At 43.2% G+C, this 17,535-nt stretch overlaps 1 protein-coding gene across 3 annotated transcripts in view; it reads left to right on the forward strand.

The window, feature by feature from the left end:
* LOC142761716 (uncharacterized) overlaps positions 1-16,002 on the forward strand; it is a 56,969-nt gene extending 40,967 nt beyond the window's left edge. For all 3 annotated transcript variants that reach the window (XM_075880132.1, XM_075880133.1, XM_075880134.1), the window contains 3 exons: positions 6,248-6,669; positions 11,879-12,107; positions 12,416-16,002. In XM_075880132.1, the coding sequence (XP_075736247.1) occupies positions 6,361-6,669; positions 11,879-12,107; positions 12,416-12,666 (789 nt within the window). In that variant the 5' untranslated portion in view covers positions 6,248-6,360 and the 3' untranslated portion in view covers positions 12,667-16,002. The remainder of the gene's footprint in view (positions 1-6,247; positions 6,670-11,878; positions 12,108-12,415) is intronic.
* Positions 16,003-17,535: the final 1,533 nt, after the last annotated feature.

Here is a 17,535-nt window from a genome sequence, read left to right on the forward strand (position 1 = left end):
CGTAAATTGGTGACAGGTCTTACGATTATCTTTGTGATTTGAGCAGGATCATATCTTTAAGAGTCACGAACTACCCCTTGGGCTCGTTGAATAAATTAAGACATCATGAAGACGTACATATGAGGACCTCAACCAAATCTTACAGTTGTGCAACGAAATCTGCAGATTAGAAAATTTATTATAAACGAATCACGGTATTTTCCACTGTGCAATTTTTTGATAAGGCACTCTGATCTGTAATCGTTAGGTTGCACTGAACAAAACAGGTTCCGTAAAAGTTTGTGGTCGGTTCTTCACATCTGCTGCAAAAACCTAGTGTAGGCACAATGTTGGGGCATAGCACACAAGCACTTGTGTCCTGTGCCGCTACCTTTTTCTCTTTGCCTATTTCACGCCATGAGTGTCAATTACTTAAAATTAGCTTGCCTAAAACAGCATCTTATTTAGCACATTATATGTGAGGTCGTTAAAAAGAATTCTAGCTATAGGTACGAGTCATTCTTTTGTAATTTTCAGCTGCAGTAAGATGAGCACGAAAAATCTTGAAACATTGCTTTATTTCAAAGGTGCTGAACTTTTTTATTGCAGTAGTGGAAGGAAGTTTACAATGTGGTTCAGTTGCAACAGCTTATTTTGTACTGAATATGTGTAATACATTCAATGTTGTCTGTAGAGTCAGCAGTACTAATATATTGTGTTCAGTATAACATTGCAGAAGTTCAACAACTGTTTGCTGCTTTGTTTGGTGGTGTGCATTATTGCTTTCCATTATGGCTATTATAATCACCTAAATATCGAGTCATTTGCCACAAACCACAAGACTAATGTTGGAATTGTTATTTTAAAAAAACATGACAAAGGCACTAACAAATGTGGGACCATTTCCCAGTGCGAAGTAGGTAATGGTAGCAGCTTTACTGTTTCTTGTGGCACTGATGGTGGTGCTTTGCCCAGAGGAACTTTTTTCCGATAGCATTTGTTCAATGACTTTCTAAAAAGAAACTGCTGCCTTAGTTTCATATTCTACACAGTCACCACTTACGACTAGAGACACAGTGGTGCATGAGAAGGCATGTAAACAGTGCTGTCCTTTTGCTTCAGATAGTGCTGCTCTCTGAGTTTCTTAGCAAAATGGCACCGTTTCTCAGCAAGATTTCAGTCCAGTTACTGTAAGGATACAAAAATAAACGCTTTTGATTGGGTATTTTGTGTAGAAATATGTGAAGCCTTACGTTAACAAAGTGAGGTGTTGGGCTACTTGGTTTCTGGAAAAAATTGCAATACAATTGCGGCAGAAAACGAAGTTAGGGAGGAGACGAAAAAGAAGTGGACAGTACAAGCGCAAACTATCAACTGAAGTTTATTGAACAAACTTGGAAGAATGAAGGCTTCCTGGAAAGAGAAAAATCAGTTTACGAAGAGAGTGGGAATCTGCGATCTTGCTTCACGGTTTTCAGGTGCAACACCTAGGGTGATTACAATTAGCAGATGTGGTGCTGATTCAAAGTTCTTATCCAGGTATGCTGATTAAAATGCTATTTATGGCTTCTGATTAATTCGTTGTCCCATGTGCTCAGATTTGGGCGAACGGTAAAGAACCCCAGGTGGTCGAAATTTCCAGAGCCCTCCACTACGGCGTCTCTCATAGTCATATGGTGGTTTTGGGACGTTAAACCCCATATATCAATCATCAATCAATCAATCATGAATTAGATTTCAATGGGGGTTGGTACAATGGAGCTGGAACTGATGCATGCACTTCTTTTGTCTGATATATATCCCAAATGTGGCGTGTTGTCTTATTTTTTTATTTGGCCAGAATTGTAGTTTATTCAAACAGTGGGCTGCACCCACATTCTCCGCAGTGCATAGAAAGGTTGCCTGTGATGGCTGTCTGCTGGCATGCATAGCGATGCTTTTTGAGCCGCACGTTGATAGTTTGTTTCCACAGCAATCGTAGCACAATTTTTTCCACTCGTGAAGCCTTGCGACATGCATAGGGGAAATCAAGTGTATTGTAATGGGGCGCTTGTCATAGTGAGCGGTATTCTATGCTTTTGTAGATGTGTCAGAAAGCTCGGCACCTACTCACAGCTCATATTTTTGATATGGAAACAGTGGGGCTAGGCTCCATAGTTTGCAGCTACTTACTAGAGGTTAAATATTCTCATTAGTTTAAAAACTAGGCTGTAATATAGTTTAATCAGAAAAAGAAACACTATTGGTTTGTTGAGGCATACTAGAAGATCCTTCAAAAATTTTTCGGACATTCTTTGACCTTCTGCTTGTCCCATACTAAGGACAGGACGAAACATAAATTCTTTGCAGTGATGATGCCTGTTGCATCAGAAGTGTTTCACTCACACACTTGTTTATTTAGATCTAAAGTTGAAATCACTGCTGGCCTGCAATGGTACGGCCCTCTTCGATTTCTCATGCTGGTTGTTTTACTTGACAATAATTTCCAATGGCAGAGTGGGAGCGAGTTTATTGCAATTATAATATAAGTAACAATTTATAATTACAATTATAAAAGTGGGAGTCAAATGTCACCATGAGAGAGAGTTCGTGTCACTCTGTGAAGCAGGAAAAGTTGCTCCACCTAAATCTGTGGAGTAGACTTGGACGCGGACGCGGCATGACATACCCCTTTCAAGCCCGTAGCCAGCAATATCATTTTTTGAGAATGGTGGGGGGGGGGTCACTTGTTTACAAACACCTATTTTCAATTTTATTCCTTGTAAAACACTCCCTACCATTCAAATACGGGGTGGGCCTGCATGGGCCCCTAACCGCCGTATTCATGAACCGATCTTAAGTTGTGGCGGTAAGGATACTTACGAAAGGACGAGGAAAGTGTAAGTGTAAGAAAACTACAAGGTGCATTTCAGGAACCTTCCTTATCCTGTCATAAGGGCACCTTATGAAAGGCGTTCTTAACTCGTTAAGTATAGGCCCTGGGCGTGAGGGTAGGTGAATGTTTGCTACCAAATTATTACCTAAAGCAGTAATAAATTAGCCTTACTGCAAGAATCAAACAACAATAAGCACAGAAGCAGCCAAATGCAAACAGCAGAAGTGTTTGTTTAGGTGCCCTCAGTTTTCGAAGAAATACATATTTTTGGTCTGGCCACTTTGCTGCAACTCTAGTCGACACAGTTTTTTTTTTTGTTGTTTCGACGTCTTGTATGTTTACGTTGTATTCGGTTGTGTTATCGGGCTCACTGCAGCGTTTGCTGTTTTCTTTCAATTTTTTTTAAATTTCACTTCATTTATTTCATAATTTGAGTAGCATAACAGCTTTTTTTTTTTTACGAAGTTGTACGGATTATGGAACGGTGCACTGAAGTGAACTTCACCGACAAAGTAGCTACATCCTGACGGATTCTGTGAACAAGTACCAAGACGGATGCCGTGTGCCTTCAGAGAAAAGGAAAAACGTGGAAGCAGCTCACAATAGAATTCAACGAACCACACACTGTAATTATGTGAATGACCGAACAAAACACTAGAAAAGTATTTGCACTACTTCGAGAAGTTTTACCAGTACGATAAGAAGTGTTTTCAACCATAGCAGGTATCCGCTCGACTGAATACTTGTGACATTGTCGGCTACGAGATATTGACAAGGTCGTTACTTCCAAGTTGGAACGTGCCAACTCCATAAAAGCGCGATGTGATGAGCAGCTGCATGAGACATGGCACATTGAACTCACGGCCATGGATATTTTTCTGCAGAAACAGCATAGCGAGCAGATTCTTCACGGCACTTTTTGTAAAGCAGGGGCGGCACAAAATGTCCTGTTTGTCATTGGTCTCAACCAGGTCCCACCCATCGGTCAGGACTCGCCGTGTCAGTGACGTGTACGTGTACGCTGTGCCGTTCGATATTTACTAATTGCAGACCACATAATAAACAAGATACGCAAGTTGTCGTCCCCCCCCCCCCATGTTGTTTCAGAAGGCAGGTAGGCCATAGGCTACCTTAACTTAACTTTACTTAGGTACGAGGAAAGTTCCGTGATAAGTACAAGGTAGGTTCTTGAAACGCGCTAAGTGCGGACTTATGGCTAAGCTTGACTGAAGTCATAAGGATAAGGTTAAGTTAGGCTTGTGAATATGGAGATAAAGCTCTGGTTGTGGGCCTGCTTCCTTCAACAAATTTTTCTGCTTGGGGGCACCCGCAGTATTGGTGCGTGTGGTTATAAGTTTTCATAGTAATGACATAGAAAATGTACGGCTTGGAAAATATCAGCATTGCTTCTGCTGCTTGATAGCAACATCCTCAAGTGGGAGAGCTTGATTTCTTGAAAGATGGAACTTCCACCAGCTGCCTTGTTCAAGTGGTGTTTGTTGTTTTTCAGTTGCGAATATGCAGGTACTGTTCTATGCTAGGGTAGGAGTTCAGTGGCTGCTTTGATCTAGCTGCCATTACAATTAAACACTGGGAAAACAATGTATTTTTTATCATTATCCTGCAACCTGAACTACCCTGGTATGCAAGGCACCCTTAGCATTGGCCCCAGCCCAATGTTCAAACTAAGTAGAAAAATGACAGCATACCATATTTACTCACATAATGTGTGCACCCCTAATATTTAGCCAGCTTTACTAAAAAAGATTTATTAAAAAAATGTTTTCCACTTCCTCACCTATCCTTCTGTGCGTTCTCGGCGCACGCATGAAGTGACTTAGGACCTTCTGATACTTTAGACGGGTGTGCCCCTCACCGAACGGGTTAGAGCAGTCATGCATACAACGGGCTGCAAGTGCGAAGTCCCTTCTTTCAAAGACTTCTCCCGAACGACAATCCCAAGAATACCATACCCTAACAGTGTGGCTTACCGAAACACCCACACCTGTTGATTAGTTTTCAGAACTGCTCGAGTTTCTGCCTCCATATATTGCGCCATCTTTTCTGCCGTGAGAAGGCTGAGCAGACTTGCGACACGGCACAGACTATTCTGTGCATCGAAAAGATTTGATTTCTTTTTTTTAAAGAGACACAAACTCAAATAAAAATTTACATTAGAGTGAAAGCTCAATGTATGACAATACCTAAAATGACAATATTATCAACAGCAGTGCCCTACTTATAGATAAATTAAGGTAAATGCAGAAGAACACAAGCATTTAAAAATGATCCCGATGACATCAGACGGACCGCCAACAATTAATCACCAGTGATCGATCTAACTGCACTAAATGAAGAACTTTCCGTGCATCAAGAGACTCAATAAAAGGCTGCTAGCTCGTTTATGTTTGATTCATGGAAAAGGGAACCGCTGGACGTTACTATTGCGAATTGCGCGAGTGGTTTAAAAATTCAATTTTCGCGTGGGTACACGAGACAGGTGGTGCCATCTAGCGGGGCGCAGTTGAAACAAAAGCATCTGCAATCTCGGAGCTAATGGAGGGAAATTGATCAACGGCCGTTTTTGCTGCTGTGGCTCCCACTGCTTTCGGTCTGCTGCTACTAGCACAGTAAAGCCGGGCAATGTTGTGCACGGCAACAGTGACGTGAGACGGACCGGTTGGTTCACTTCTTGAGGAGGGTAGTTTAAAGGGCACTAACCCGATGCGGACGACTAAAACGTGATTCTATTTCAAAATAGGCCCTTTCTCGGCACAAAAGTAACACTACGGGGTTTCTTGGCCATCATTTCAACAACCAACGTCGACTTAATAGTTGACTTTTGTGTCCATTTAATGTCGAGGATGATTCGCTCACACCTCTTTGAACTAAATTCTTAGCTCAGATTTGAAAAATAATAGTCTATTCTACCTTCCTTGGACTTGGGCAGGGTCATGCTGCAGGCTTAGTGATAATAATAATTGTTGGGATTGAGGATCTCAAAGGTCAGGCTTATTCAGGCAGCTTGTACCCATTTTTTGGCCACAGCTAAATGTCAGTTCCAATGTTCTTAATGCATCGATTATACATCTGAATTATAGAATGGTTTTGCATGGTCACCTCACATTCATAATCAGGGCTGTACTGTGTTTGCTTGTTGACCAAGGGCAGCAATTGATGCAGCCCGTACTTAAGGCACTGCTAGTATAGACACTGATTACTGGCCGAGTTGCCTTTTTAGTCTAGTTGACAAGAATCGTCTTTGTATTTTGTTCGGCACCAGCGTTTCATTTAACAATAAGTATTTAGCTGAAATTGTCAGCTTGACATTTTTTTCACTGGCACTTACATTTACATGTTTATGCTGACAGTGGCCTTTTTTGCTTTATCCAGAACTTGATGGCTATTTGAAAAGTGCGAAAGCACTTGTCAAAGAACTGACAAAATGCACATCTTGCCGAAGTCGCGGGGAAGCGGAGGAGGAGAAGCGCGGTGCGGCCAAAAAAATGGCCGCAATAGACCGGCCTGCCGTGCTGAAACAAATGGTTTCAGCAACGCTGCCAACATCAGCAGACGCGCGTGGACCTCAACGGACCTGCGACCCACACTGCGAGTCACCGGACCTGCGAGTCACCCCACACCTGCAGGCTGAAAAAAAGCAGGGGCCATGTTTGGCCTCGAGGACAAGCAGGTGTTCACCAGCCTGCCCTGCTGAAGAAGACCGGCCAGTTTATAGCTGCAGCCCTGCGGGCCCAAGCAGCAAACCTGGTTCTGGGACAGCCACGCAGTTGCTGTTCTGTTGGAGTGACCCTGATGTAAGTCTATATATATAAGGCTTTCATTGTGCACAGATGTAGTTAAAGTAGAGAAAAAGGCTGTGCTGCAAAGTTGAGGACAAAAAACGGGACTGACACAGCGAAAGTGCATCGAACAACTGAAGGTAATTGAAAGAAATAGCCAAAAAAAGAGGGTAGAGTAACATACAAGGGAGTGGCTACTGGAAGCAAACCACGCATGATCCTACTGGTGTGCTGTCTATGTCGTTATACACATGCTTTTATCAAACTCCTATTTTTTGCTTATCTTATTTGTCATGATCTGTAAACATGCCACTTGTCTATCTGTAAGTGCTATCGAAGGTGTGCGCGAAACTTCCCTTGTATGTTACTCCACCCCCCTTTTTTTGGCTATTTGTTTCAATAAACTTCAGTTGTTAGATGCGTTTTCCCTGTGTCAATCCAGTTTTTCGTCGTTAACTTTGCAGCGCAGTCTTTTCCTGCAGTATGTTCCAACTAGCCTCCACACAAGCTTTTCTAATTAAAGTGGAGCCAGTCTCATTGACTTAATATGAAGGCCCTCGATGACAGTATTTGTAGCCGCTGATTGATAAAAGATAAAGCCCTGTGATAGCTCTGGTATGAATTAGGTGGATAAAATAATATTTAGAGGTAAGCATAGTTTTTTGGAAATTGACCTATCTTCTTATCATGCTTGTTAATGTAGGCCCTGTGTGCCGGAGTTTTCAAATGCCACTGTGTAGCTCCAGAAAGTAGTCTATTCGCCGCTAGACCAAGTACCAAGCAGAGTCATCGCCTGGCGACAACTGGCCGAAACGGTGAAGTGTGGATTGCTCTTTGGGTCGTCGGCTAGCCACGTCGCGTTTCTATGTGCGCGTAGGTCATGCACATTCTTAAAGTGTGGTTTGTTCGGTCGTGTCAGCACGAATGTAACTGTTTCTACGTATGCCTAAAATAAGGTGCAAAAGCATTTGATCCTGGTCGGCTGCTAATGCATTGTAATAAGATCGGCAAGTTCAACTTTCCAGAGTGCTGTTTATTGTCGTCAGGCCCTCCACATTCAGCAGAATAATTTCAGAATGGGTGCCGCTTTCTGTGTCAAACATATCACAAAATGCTCTTGGCATCCTCCCAAACATGAGGACTATTAAATGCTGTATGAACGCAGCATTCTATAGCGACTTGGCTGTAAAAAAAACGAAAAAACCGCACAGGCTTTAGGCCATACACTTGCGCGCTGTTGGTAGGTGTACAACTATGGCACTGTAGTTTATCGATCATGCAAGGGGGCTTAGTTCTGTTTATCTGGCCCTATAGAAATACAGTCGAACCCCGCTACAATGAAAATGACAGGACGAAGAAAAAATTTCGTTGTAGTGAAATTGAAAAAATTATCGCTGATCTGAGCTAGCTAAACAAAGAAACGTTTATTCTCAAAATTCAAAAAATGTCTGCTGCTTCCTATTATTTCCGAGCAGCGTCACGTCGTGATTCTCACCAATGCATAGCGAGACCATGGTGAAAACCATGCTGAAACAACGCCTACAACCACTTTCATGAACGAGCCAAACAGTTGCATTAACACGTTAACACCAGCTGCTGTCCGCCATCAAAAGTGTCCGACAACGCCGTCATGGAGGCAGGTTATCATGGAGCGGTGACTTTTGCAATATTCTATGCCATTCTTATCATCCATCACTCGCAACTAGCTGATTTTATTAATAATGCGGAAGAACAGCCACTGAATAGTTATCACACTGGCCAAGTGCGAAGATAGGAATCGGAAAAGGCATCGTCGCGCGGTTGCACTCAGCAGCTGCGAGAAGGACACCATAAACTGAGCGACTGAGCTTCAGCTTCGGACCGTCTGCGGCTCAACAAAAGCAGGGCAGTCTCATTGCCATCACTATCGAGCAATGGCGGCGCCCATGCTTGCTGAACAGCGGCGGTTTCTGGTGATGCCAACAAGTGTTTTAGACTTTGTTGACGCATTTTAAGGCTCTGAAAATGCATCAAATTGTTAAATATTGGGTTTATTACATAGCAATAAGTATCTGAGCCGCGTACGCGTGGTAAATGCTGTGTAGCGCAAAGTGCTGTCAGCCACTAAGCTTTTCTGTCTAGACTCGTCGACTGTCTCACATTTCATGGCAAACAGAATGAGAGAAAAAGAAATCAGGTGTGTAAGGTGCGAATGGTGGTATTGAAGTAATCACACAGATGGGCGGGCTTTCTAAGATGTTTCTTTCTTTCTCTCTTTTTTGTAGTATGCAGATGACAAAGATGTAGATAAGTACAGCAGTGCGTAGTAGGTGAAACACAAGCTAACCACGTACAAACAACACAGCAAAGACATGATTTAGTGCGAAAGCGCGAAGAGTCGCCCAAGGCGAGCATGAAAGGCAGAATGCACTTTATTCGCGGGTAATTTTGAACGTTGCATAGGTGTCATGCACAGATTCAGTAGAGAAGAGTGTAACATGAGTTACAATGCCTGAGGCTACGTAAATCTAACTGCGTGTAATTTCAAGATTATCGAACGAGCATATTCCAAGCTGCATGGGAGAAAGACCCGCATGACATGTGTTCTTTGGCTCAGCAACGTACCACTAGCATTTTTTTGATGGCACGTAGTTTCTTGGTTTGTCGATTTTGTGACAATAGCTGGGGCAGTTTTATCACAACCACTTTTTTTTGTGGAAGTCTATTTGTTTTGAATGATCGACCTACAATCGCTGAGGCCAGGTAGCTATTTGAACACGTACATTCATTGTGATTCTTTAAATGAATTTTTTTAAGAGCGACAATCATTTTACTAAAAATGGGCACACTTTTGGTATATCGCCAATGGTGGCTCGCTGCGGTGAAAGGAACTTACGCTATCATGCCGTGCTTCGAGATGTATAAGACGTTTATTTTCACTTTCTCTTTGTGTTGCTTCTACGTGGGATTTCAAGCTACTTTGTCATACACCCATTCGTTATCCAGTGCAGTGATTAGACACAAGCTTGACGACACGAATCAACACACACATCAGTGTTTGTGCTTTTATCGTTTCATAAACTTTGTATTGCGACTTTCTGAGCCGAACCAAATGATCTGCTAGCGATTGTAGAAAACATTAAACTTAAAGAGTGAAGGGAAATAAGCAAAAGAGTTATTTTAAACACTAATGCGCACCTTAAGTGCCGTTGGACAATGGTGTACGTATTCGCTCGTCTCGATTTACGTTTCACCCATTACTTCGACAGTTGTCCGTAAATTTATTGCTAGTGCTTACTGTACGTACGATGTCCATGCATGTTAAAGAGCTCCAGGTGGTCCGATTTTCCAGAGCTAGACTTTCACTACGGTGTCATATTGGGGTTTCGGGGCGTAATCTCAAATATTAGTATTAATATTCTTTTTGTCATAAATGTGTGCACTATGGCAGGACTGCACTGCGATTCATGCATGTCTCATTTTCGTTCCCCCTAGCGTTAGCAACATTAGTCAACCAGTCAGAGCTATATAGCTTGCGTTCTGACCAGTGGATGGCGTCTACAAGTGTTCAACAGAAGCAACAGTGCGACATGATGTATATATGCATTAAAGATTTAGTGATGCACTAGAAAATTATTGTTCTTGAAGAAACCAGCTGGCTGCCATACAGGTGGAGCTACAGATTAGTATGTGTATGTTTCCGTAACTAAAACAATTTACAAAAAATGGTGTCTCGATGCATGTGTTAGCAAGTCACCTTCCTAGAGTTTTTAAGTAAGGACCCCAATAGTTTGGATCCCAAAAGTGCTTTGCGTGCGTTGACTGTGCGTCTTGCAGGATCGTACAATATTTGCCTAAGGGCAAGCTATATATACAAGAATACCGTATTTACTCGCATAATAGGCGCACTTTTTTTTTTCAGAAAATCCGGCTCAAAGTTAGGGGTGCGCCAATTACGCGGGGTAAAATTTTCGAAAATTTTTTTAACTCGGTTCTCGCGCTTTAAATCTGCACACTTCTCAAGTAAAAGGCGACTTTATCGTTTACCAATTAATTCAGCATAAAACAAACATACCTACGTACCTTTTAATGAACAAGCGAGAGCCGTCAACTGCACACACACACGTAAAATTTATTTACACAAAAGTCGTAGCTGTTCCTCCTTTTCCCTATTCGGAGTCCGAGTCGGAGATCACACATTCATTCTCTTCGGAGGATGAATGTGTGATCTTCATCCTCGAGTCGGAAATCACACATTCATCACGCTTGCCCGCAGCATTCATCATATGCTGCGGGCAAGCGCTGGCACAAGGTGGTCCGCCTTCGCAGTGCGAGGCCATGGCGCCGCATGAAATGAGTTGTCCATCCGGAGCTGGCTTTGAACTCTTTTGCTTCGATGCCCTGCGCTCGGGCTATTCTGCGCGCCTCAGTCTGCACAATATCCAACGACACAGCACAGCCGTCTTGTCGTAGCTCCCGTATATGCCGGACCAGTTGCTCTTCAACGTTCGGATACCTGCCGGTCTTGGCACCGCGGAAAGCCCGTCGTGTCTTCTTCGTCGCCTTAAGTTTTTCTTCTTGGTCCCTCCAGTACCGAATACTGGTTTCTCCAACGCCGAAATGCCTGCTTGCAGCCCGGTTGTCGTGCTCCAGCGCGTACTGCACTGCCTTCAGTTTAAACCCAGCCGTGTAGCTCGCGTACTTCCCCATGGTGGAACCAAAGTTCAATACACGACCACAACATATGCACACCGCTTGCAAAATGGCGTTTCTTTCTTTTTCTCTGATGTTGGTCATGGCGATCGAGCCCCCGGCGTTGTACACGTGACCTCCAAAAAGCGCGGCGATTTGGGGGTATCAGTAATTGGCGGAACAGCCTTTTTTTTTTTCGCTCATGGACGCTTTTTTTTTTCAAGTTTTATTTAAACAAACACGTTGGTTAGGTCGTTGCACTTCGAATTTTTTTTATTTGCTCGTCGATATGCCTTCTTTTTTTCTTCAGGGTACGGGGACCGCGTTCCAATTGTACCGCTGGGGGGTAGAATCGTTTCTGATCACGGCCAAGTTCGGGGTGCGCCTATTATGCGTGGAATTAAAAGAAATCGAATTTTCTGCGACCAAACTAGGGGTGCGCCTATTATGCGAGTGTGCCGATTATGCGAGTAAATACGGTAATTAATAAAAGCTGACACTTGTCTGCTGCATAAGTTTGGCATAATTTTCACTTTTTTATATGTGTCCACAGGTTGTGGAACTGCAGCCGGAGAGCTCAATCTTTGTTGAGACAGGGGCACTGCATGCTGTGCTAAATTCAGCGAAAACACCAACTGCATTGGCCCGGGGGCTCCTCCCTGCGGTTTTCAACTGGCATGCCCTCTTGACTTGCTCAATGAAGGGCCAGAAGGCCAAAGGGATGCACAAACCAGTGACCCAACGGCCTCCTCTTCACGCTGCTGCAATTGATGCCATTTTAGGTAAACATATGTTTCTGCTAATGAATATCGATTATCCGAACTTGCTATGTACTTTAAGGTATAATTTATGCTTGATTGAAATAATGGCATTTAAACTACATAACCAAGAATTTTTCGTTTTAGGGGGTTTGACCATATGCACATATTCAAAGTATAGTGCCAGAACCAATCATTAATTTGTTTTATTCAGGCCTTGTATTCATTATTAGAGGCTATTGCAATACATTTAATAGAGCTTATTGGCGGGGCTTATCTAATGAGTTTGTGTACACATCATGGTACATGTTAATCTGATTTTCTATTTACAGCGTACACGAAAAGCACGGCCAGAGGGAAAGGGTGGGAGTGCTCAGAAAAACTCCTGGTGCCTTCAATGGGCACCAAGCTTGCTGAGCTGAGAGCAGAAGAAAAAATTTGCAGTCCTCCAATAAAACTAGTCGTTTTTACAGCAATATTTGTTTGTAAGTTTTGTAAGTATAATAAGAGGAACGTGCCTGTGCATGCGTGGTGCTGCCATATGTGCATCGCCATGCAGCCCTCGGGATCAGTGCACACATAAGCCATTCAACTTAGCTTTATTGTGCTAATTATTAAATGCTGCCTGCTCCTGTCCCCGCAGTGCTTGCCACTGTTCAAATTCTGTGGCTGTTGTGTAACATCTTACACTCACCTGATATTTTAGCGAATTCACCTGCTGTACAGGCAGATGTGTGTGTGCTTGTATATATATATATATATATATATATATATATATATATATATATATATATATTGTACAGCTGGCTTGATCATACCTGTAGCAATATGATTTGTGCGTGCACGTACGTCACACAATTGTACTGTTGTGTTCCCCAGCTTTCTAGAGCTTCAAATCTGGAGTGGATACTCTGGCCATGCATCGACCTTTGTTATATACACCAAATAATAGACTAATTAAACTTGATCCTTCATCAATCTTCATATAAACCGTCGACACCAAAGTTTATAAGGTGAGCAAATGGATATATAGGCTGAGTTCACTGGGAACTATTGGGGGCACCATCAATTATCAGGCAGTAATAATTATAGCTGTAGAATGATCCGTGAAACTGTTTAACTATGCCATCCACAAGCTGAATTCCTATATGTATGGAAATCGTCTGTATATAGCTATATATAGAAGTGTTTATATAAAGCCATATATAAGTATATAAGGCCATATATGGCTTTATAAAGCCTGATATACATTCTATCCATATATGGGGACATCAGGATGGGCATATCTGGTGAGCATTCATATATGGCTTGATATGCCCAATTCCTGATGTGGCCATTTATGGCAATCTTTATATATGTCCATATATACGATTTTTGTAAGGGAATAATTACAACGCTTTAAAGCTGCGAATCGCTCCAGATCGCTGTTACTCGGCCAAACGCGTTTTGAATCGCCCAAAAACCAAGTGGAACGCTCTGCTCTACTGACGTTATCGTTTTCAGCTGATCTGGTTAACTTTGGAACGCGCAGCACAGACTGCCGGTACCGGATAGGCAGCGGGATTTACGCGATTGTGGTCTCCCGCCACATCGTGACACAGGCGCCGTGAAAGTGGAGCTTAGCTCGGAGCGCTCGAAGTAAGAGTTGAGGGTGATGGGCGCAGTGTAGGAGGAGGGTACTTTTTTAGTACTCGTAGCTGCGTTAATAATGAGTGTTTTTATTGAACTGTGGTGCCAATAATTTCCTCCAAAATGGGTCTAATCAAAAACGGAATGTGAAAAAACCATTTCAGGGACCCTTTAATTGTGTCTTTTAGATGCGAAGCAGTTCTTTGACTAGTCTGTGTTAGAGCCCGTTCACGCTGGCGGCAACCATGCCTCGCCGTTTGACGTTCTCAGGCAGCCACGCGCGGCTGTTTACTTCGTGCGCGTCGGCCATTTTTGCCGCTCGAAGAATGGGTCCGAGAGTTGCTGGAGAGGTGTAGCCAATCAGAGACGGATGAGTGACATGGCTGAGCCGCGGCGTCTGCTTTTTCCTTTCTGCATCGGCTGCGTCTCGCACGGAACACTTCAAGGCGCTCACTTCTTGCTAGTAAGTAATCAGAAACGAAACCGAGTGGCTGATTACTTACTGGCCTGCGCCTTAAGATTTCGAGCCCTGCTGCTGCTTATAGGTTGATGTCAAGGGTGAACATACTGCCTTTCCCGACATCGTCACGCCTTAAACAAATAAATTGTCAAGGGAATGCCTTCGAAATTCGGGTTCAAAGAAGTTTCACTCAGCAGCCTCGGTTGTTGTGCTGGAGGAAGGCCGGACATTAGTTAAACTACTTGGCTTGTAGAACCTTTTGAAAGCTGTGTTTTCATTTTTTGAATACCGTTTTTCACTTTTTCTTCAAAACTGTGACCCTATAACCTGCCTTTTTTAGATTTTCAGTAGTTGAGCGTAAGTTTTGTTCAAGCTTCGTTGGATTTCTGTAGTTCTTTCTTTTTTTTTTGTTCGACCGAGCTCGCCAATTTTTCGTTTTGTTCTTGCATGGTTGGCATAAGTCTTTCAGGAACAGCCAGAAAGTGCTTCTTCATACGTCCGGGATCTTTAAGGCTGATGCTGCAGTCGAAATGGAAGGGAATAAGCTACTATGATAGCCCGTGCTTATCTTCAGGTAATTGACACAGCTGAGAAAAGTTGATGCCATTTGCAAGCTTGTGAGTTTCAGCTGGCATCCCAAAGCATGTTCACTGTATGAGCATGAAGGAACAAGCTTCTCTCTACAACAGAGGACAAAGGTGAAGTCTTTTGTTACCACCATTGCCCTGTAGATTTTGACAATCAGTACCTTTGTTTTCAACAACTTTGAAAAAAAAAACTTTTTCCTGGATAAGCTCGACATTCCTGGATTGTAACTTCAGTTTTGTGCTGCAGGCAATGAAATTGCTACCTCTAAAGATAACTCTAGATCGGAAAGGATGCCAGTAGATTCGTCAACATCGCTGTACTCCATGTGAACGGCAGACACATGACCACCAATTGCCGACACACGGCCCTGAATATTCACGATTTCTTCTAGTTTTCGGGGTTCCCTTTTCCGCTTTATTTCCACTGATTTAGACAAGTGTGCAGGAATATATAAAAAATTCAAGGAACATCACCGGGCTTGTGCCACCCTACCACATTGAATCTGTACGTTTCCGTCTACATGTGCACGCACAAGGGATTAGGTCCTCGGATTTGAAATATAGGTCTTGACTGCCACCTGGAAGGCTTCTCGTGGAATGGAAGCTGTGCAGGCCTTGAGAACTGCAGGATTATTTGGAGTTTGAAGAAGTGCCACCGATCGCAAGTGTTTTCCTCGGAGGCATGGCTACTTTGATAGCCCGGTAGGCGTGTTAACTACGCTACTGCTAATTCACTCAAGCATGCTTGATCGTTGTGTCACGTGTGAAATAGTAATTGCGAAAGAGCTTTTCCAAAGAAAAGTTATTTAAATACTGGGTCTATTTCATCTATCACTACGTTCTATTTTTTCCTAAACATTCTTCCATCTCTTTGGATGCTCTCCTCCTAGCTCCTCAGATAATTTCAGCTACAATCCAAGGAATTTGTGTATAAAAGGCATCTACACATAAAAATTATGCAATTAATGTCAGCTATGCATGTGCCAGCTGTGAGGCTTGCAAGCGCACTGATATAAAACACAGCAGGATTGTGGCACTTATTGCACAAGACTGCACGTGTGTTGTGGCTATTTTTTATTAGCGGTTCAAAAAGAAAACACACGGCCATTTCTAAATTTATTCTTACATGCAATGAATAAGATCTGTAATTACAATGGACTCGCTCTTCAGAATTCCTCACAACGTGAAGGCGCAGATAAACCTTATTTTTTGCAGAGGCGTAGAAAGAACTTTTTTCGGTGGGTTGGAGCACCATTTTGATCAAAAGAGCATGCCTCACAGAAAAATATGGTAGTGTCACTTTCTGCTCTGTAAACAATAGCAGAAAAAAAAATTTTTTTGGGGGGGGGGGCGGGGAGAGTAGAACGCCTCAGGCCGGGTGCGCCACACGCTGGCCACACCACTGAGCATTCAGCTGCTTTAGCGACAATCCGCGTATTCGGAAACGAATTTTCCACTGTTTCGCATTCAGAGGTAGTAGACGACGCTCCTTCGCCAATTCCAAAGGGACATCAGCGCTGCCATTGCGCGGGAAACGGCAGGGGGTCGGTCCTCGCTGCTGCGACCACGCGCGCTTACCCATATGACCATATCTAAAAACGCTGACCAACTGCGCTTGGTCGCGTCTCGTCCGCATGCTCACATCTCGTGTCGCATTCTCGCGTCTCGTGCCAACAGTCCCTCCCCCTCTCTCGCCTGGCAAGGCTGACCCACGCAGCGTCTGCTAGTAAAAACCAACAGCTCACGCTGCTCAAGCTTCAACGGGCCACCGCGTATACGAGGCACTGGATCGTGCCTTCAGAATCAAGTCAAAGGCGTCTTGGCTTTCGCTTGACTTGACGCTTTTCTTGACCCGAGTAGATGCGATCAAAGTAACAGTACCTTTAATCACTAGTAAGGCACAACGCAACGTACACGTCCGACCACTCGTTGAAGGAAACGCTTCTCCTTTATGAAATAAGAATATAAGCGACAAAATAACAATGGAGCATTCTCAAACCATACCCAATCACGCAACAATCACGCGATCCACCCCCCCCCCCCCCCGCCTCAACTGTGCGACGCATTAATTTGAGGTTTCCCCCGCAGGGAGAAGCAGCCACCTTATTTTTATAGTTTCCGCGTTTGTTATATCTGCCGCATGATTTTGAGTAGGTGTCCGTGCGCCCTCTTTAAAAAGCTGATGGCTCCGCCTTTCATGCGCACTCTTGAATATGTCCCCGTTTATTCAGATAATTTTGTCACTTTTTGCTCTCATGTAATAGGCATAATGGAAACACGCGAACGGTCTTGTTGTCTTTATTCGTCACGCTCTTTTCACAATATTGAACCCGTCGCACTCTACCTGATCTGGAGTTCTATTTTTGTAATTTTCCTCTGTAAGCTTCCTGATTAAGTTATTCCACATGGATACATCACTCGAGCGAAGACACCCACTCAGCGTAAACTTGGCGTGTGTTTATGAGCTCTAAAAACGAAAATTTTCTTGTTTCACAGAGCATCAATCAATAAGGGTTTTATTCGCGTGCATGCTTAGCCTTCACGAAGACCGAGTTTCATTTCTCCCAGTACTCAGAATATAGTAATCGCACGCTACAAATATATTATACCTTTCAGTTGGTTCAGCAGAACACCAAGACTCTTAAATAGTAAAATGATGGAATAGCCAAAGGTATCGTTTTTACACGTTTTCTAGTTAGAAAAGCGTGACTACTAAGTATTGCCGTTAATCAGCGTTAGTAATCTGACATATTCAAAGCCTTACCAAACTCCCTAG

This window comes from Rhipicephalus microplus, chromosome X (genome assembly GCF_043290135.1).
Source record: "Rhipicephalus microplus isolate Deutch F79 chromosome X, USDA_Rmic, whole genome shotgun sequence".
In the NCBI taxonomy this organism is placed as follows: Eukaryota; Metazoa; Arthropoda; class Arachnida; order Ixodida; family Ixodidae; genus Rhipicephalus; species Rhipicephalus microplus.